The 3,465-nt window shown below is 49.7% G+C and overlaps 1 protein-coding gene across 1 annotated transcript in view; it reads left to right on the top strand.

Annotated features, from left to right (window-relative positions):
- Positions 1–3,465, top strand: part of cngb1a (cyclic nucleotide gated channel subunit beta 1a) — a gene marked incomplete at its 3' end in the record, with an annotated part of 68,553 nt that extends 65,088 nt beyond the window's left edge. The window contains exons 38-39 of the mRNA XM_083921227.1: positions 1,386–1,566; positions 3,232–3,465. Coding sequence (XP_083777353.1) covers positions 1,386–1,566; positions 3,232–3,465 — 415 coding nt within the window. The remainder of the gene's footprint in view (positions 1–1,385; positions 1,567–3,231) is intronic.

The raw sequence follows: 3,465 nt of genomic DNA on the forward strand, positions 1-3,465 counted from the left end.
CTCCTAGAGGACACTTTAGCACACGTTAATGCTCCTAGAGGACACTTTAACACACGTTTATGCTCCTAGAGGACACTTTAGCACACGTTTATGCTCCTAGAGGACACTTTAACACACGTTTATGCTCCTAGAGGACACTTTAGCACGCGTTTATGCTCCTAGAGGACACTTTAACACACGTTTATGCTCCTAGAGGACACTTTAACACACGTTTATGCTCCTAGAGGACACTAACACACGTTTATGCTCCTAGAGCACACTTTAGCACACGTTTATGCTCCTAGAGGACACTTTAACACACGTTTATGCTCCTAGAGGACACTTTAACACACGTTTATGCTCCTAGAGGACACTTTAACACACGTTTATGCTGCTAGAGGACACTTTAACACACGTTTATGCTCCTAGAGGACACTTTAGCACACGTTTATGCTCCTAGAGGACACTTTAACACACGTTTATGCTCCTAGAGGACACTTTAGCACACGTTTATGCTCCTAGAGGACACTTTAACACACGTTTATGCTCCTAGAGGACACTTTAGCACACGTTTATGCTCCTAGAGGACACTAACACACGTTTATGCTCCTAGAGGACACTTTAGCACACGTTTATGCTCCTAGAGGACACTTTAACACACGTTTATGCTCCTAGAGGACACTTTAGCACACGTTTATGCTCCTAGAGGACACTTTAACACACGTTTATGCTCCTAGAGGACACTTTAGCACACGTTTATGCTCCTAGAGGACACTTTAACACACGTTAGGCTCCTAGAGGACACTTTAGCACACGTTTATGCTCCTAGAGGACACTTTAGCACACGTTTATGCTCCTAGAGGACACTTTAGCACATGTTTATGCTCACTTTAACACACATTTATGCTCCTAGAGGACACTTTAGCACAGGTTTATGCTCCTAGAGGACACTTTAACACAGGTTTATGCTCCTAGAGGACACTTTAGCACATGTTTATGCTCACTTTAACACACGTTTATGCTCCTAGAGGACACTTTAGCACACGTATATGCTCCTAGAGGACACTTTAACACACGTTTATGCTCCTAGAGGACACTTTAACACACGTTAGGCTCCTAGAGGACACGTTAACTCTCTGATCTCTGTCTCGTCTGCCCCGGGGATTAGACTCGTCTCTGTAATCTGCTCCGTCGCTGGTGCTTTGTCCCGGGGCAGTCGGTCACAGAATGGGGTCAGATCCTCCGGCGGCTCAGTCCCGTCATGGTGCTGCAGCGGAGCGTGTGGCTGTGCTGGAGCTGCTGCCCGTGTTGGTAGGACGCCGCCGTGGGTTTGATGCCGTGGGTGCGAGCGTCCCGCTGTCTCTAAGCCGCCGGTGGGTGTGTGTGTCTTGTGTGTGTGTGTGCAGGACGATGCTGACCAAGGACAAGAAGCCGGAGGAGAAGGCCGGGGGCAGGGAGGCGGTGCAGGTCATCCCGGCCCGACCCGACACCCCCAAGATGTTCCGGGCGGCGCTGAAGGTGACGGAGCAGGCGGGGATCGAGGGCGTGTTCACCAGGCTGAAGAGGAGCTGCACACCGGGCCCGGGGGTGAGGCGCTGGGTGTGTGTGTGTGTGTGTGTGTGTGTGTGTGTGTGTGTGTGTGTGTGTGTGTGTGTGTGTGTGTGTGTGTGTGTGTGTGAGTGTGTGTGTGCGTGTGTGTGAGCGTGTGCGTGTGTGTGTGTGTGTGTGCGTGTGTGTGTGTGTGTGTTTGAGTCATTCGTTTAATTTATTTAAGCTAAATCTAAATGTATTATATTTATTTTTAATCTAAATAAATAATAAAGTTTATTATATTGATGATATTGAATCTGCAGCAGAAAGATTCAGACGTTTGTTTCATATTTATGAGAAAAAGAGACTTTTTGGATCAAAGTGATGCAGGAAACTTTTATTCATGAGGACTTTTTATAAAATAATGTTATAAATATATTTAAAATCAACGAGATCAGATCTGAGTCTGGTCAACGAAGAGAGGAAGAAAGAGAAAAGGACAGATCATAAAGAACAACAGGGAAAAGAAAAGGAAGGAAAGAGAGAAATAAAAAATAAAAGGATGAAGCAAAAAGAAGGAAGACAAGAAAGAAAAGGTTGGAAAGGAAAGAAAGAAAGGAAGGAAAGAAAAAGATAAAGAAAATGAATGAAACTGAAAGAAAGAAAGAAAGGAAGGAAGGAAGGAAAGTAAAGGAAGAGAGAAAGATTTGAATAAGAAATAAAAGATTGAAGCAAAAAGAAGAAAGAAAGGAAGGAAATAAAGGTTGAAGGTAGAAAGAATGGAAAGAAAGAGAGAAAGACTAAAAGAAACAAGAAAAAGATAAAGAAAATGACAGAAAACGAAAGAAAGAGAAAAAGAAGAAGGAAGACAAGAAAGTAAACTCCTCCTCTCATCTCTCCCTCCTCCTCCTCCTCCTCTCATCTCTCCCTCCTCCTCCTCTCATCTCTCCCTCCTCCTCCTCCTCCTCCCCTCATCTCTCCCTCCTCCTCCTCTCATCTCTCCCTCCTCCTCTCATCTCTCCCTCCTCCTCCTCCTCTCATCTCTCCCTCCTCCTCCTCTCATCTCTCCCTCCTCCTCTCATCTCTCCCTCCTCCTCCTCCTCTCATCTCTCCCTCCTCCTCCCCTCATCTCTCCCTCCTCCTCCTCTCATCTCTCCCTCCTCCTCCTCCTCTCATCTCTCCCTCTTCCTCCTCCTCCTCTCATCTCTCCCTCCTCCTCCTCCTCTCATCTCTCCCTCTTCCTCCTCCTCCTCTCATCTCTCCCTCCTCCTCCTCCTCCTCCTCTCATCTCTCCCTCCTCCTCCTCTCATCTCTTCCTCCTCCTCCTCCTCTCATCTCTCCCTCCTCCTCCTCCTCTCATCTCTCCCTCCTCCTCTCATCTCTCCTCCTCCTCCTCTCATCTCTCCTCCTCCTCCTCTCATCTCTCCCTCCTCCTCCTCTCATCTCTCCTCCTCCTCCTCCTCTCATCTCTCCCTCCTCCTCCTCCTCCTCCTCTCATCTCTCCCTCCTCCTCCTCCTCCTCCTCTCATCTCTCCCTCCTCCTCCTCTTCCTCTCATCTCTCCCTCCTCCTCCTCTTCCTCTCATCTCTCCCTCCTCCTCCTCCTCCTCTCATCTCTCTCTCCTCCCTCCTCCTCCTCCTCATCTCTCCCTCCTCCTCCTCCTCCTCTCATCTCTCCCTCCTCCTCCTCCTCCTCTCATCTCTCTCTCCCTCCCTCCTCCAGGATCCTCCCTCCATCTCTCCGGTCCCCCCTCCGTCTCCGATGCACCGGCGCTCTCCCATCCCTCGTTACCTGCGTGAGGACGGCGACGATGCGGTTTCGGAGACGGCCGACAGCACGGTGATCATCCGCATGACGCCACGGCAGCAGGGCGAGGAGCTGCTCTCCGTAGAGGTGCCGGCCAGGCAGGGCGCCACGCCGACCAAGGGCGCCGCCGGGACCAAGGGCGCCGCGTAG

The sequence above is a fragment of the Echiichthys vipera genome, assembly GCF_963691815.1.
Source record: "Echiichthys vipera genome assembly, chromosome: 1".
In the NCBI taxonomy this organism is placed as follows: Eukaryota; Metazoa; Chordata; class Actinopteri; order Perciformes; family Trachinidae; genus Echiichthys; species Echiichthys vipera.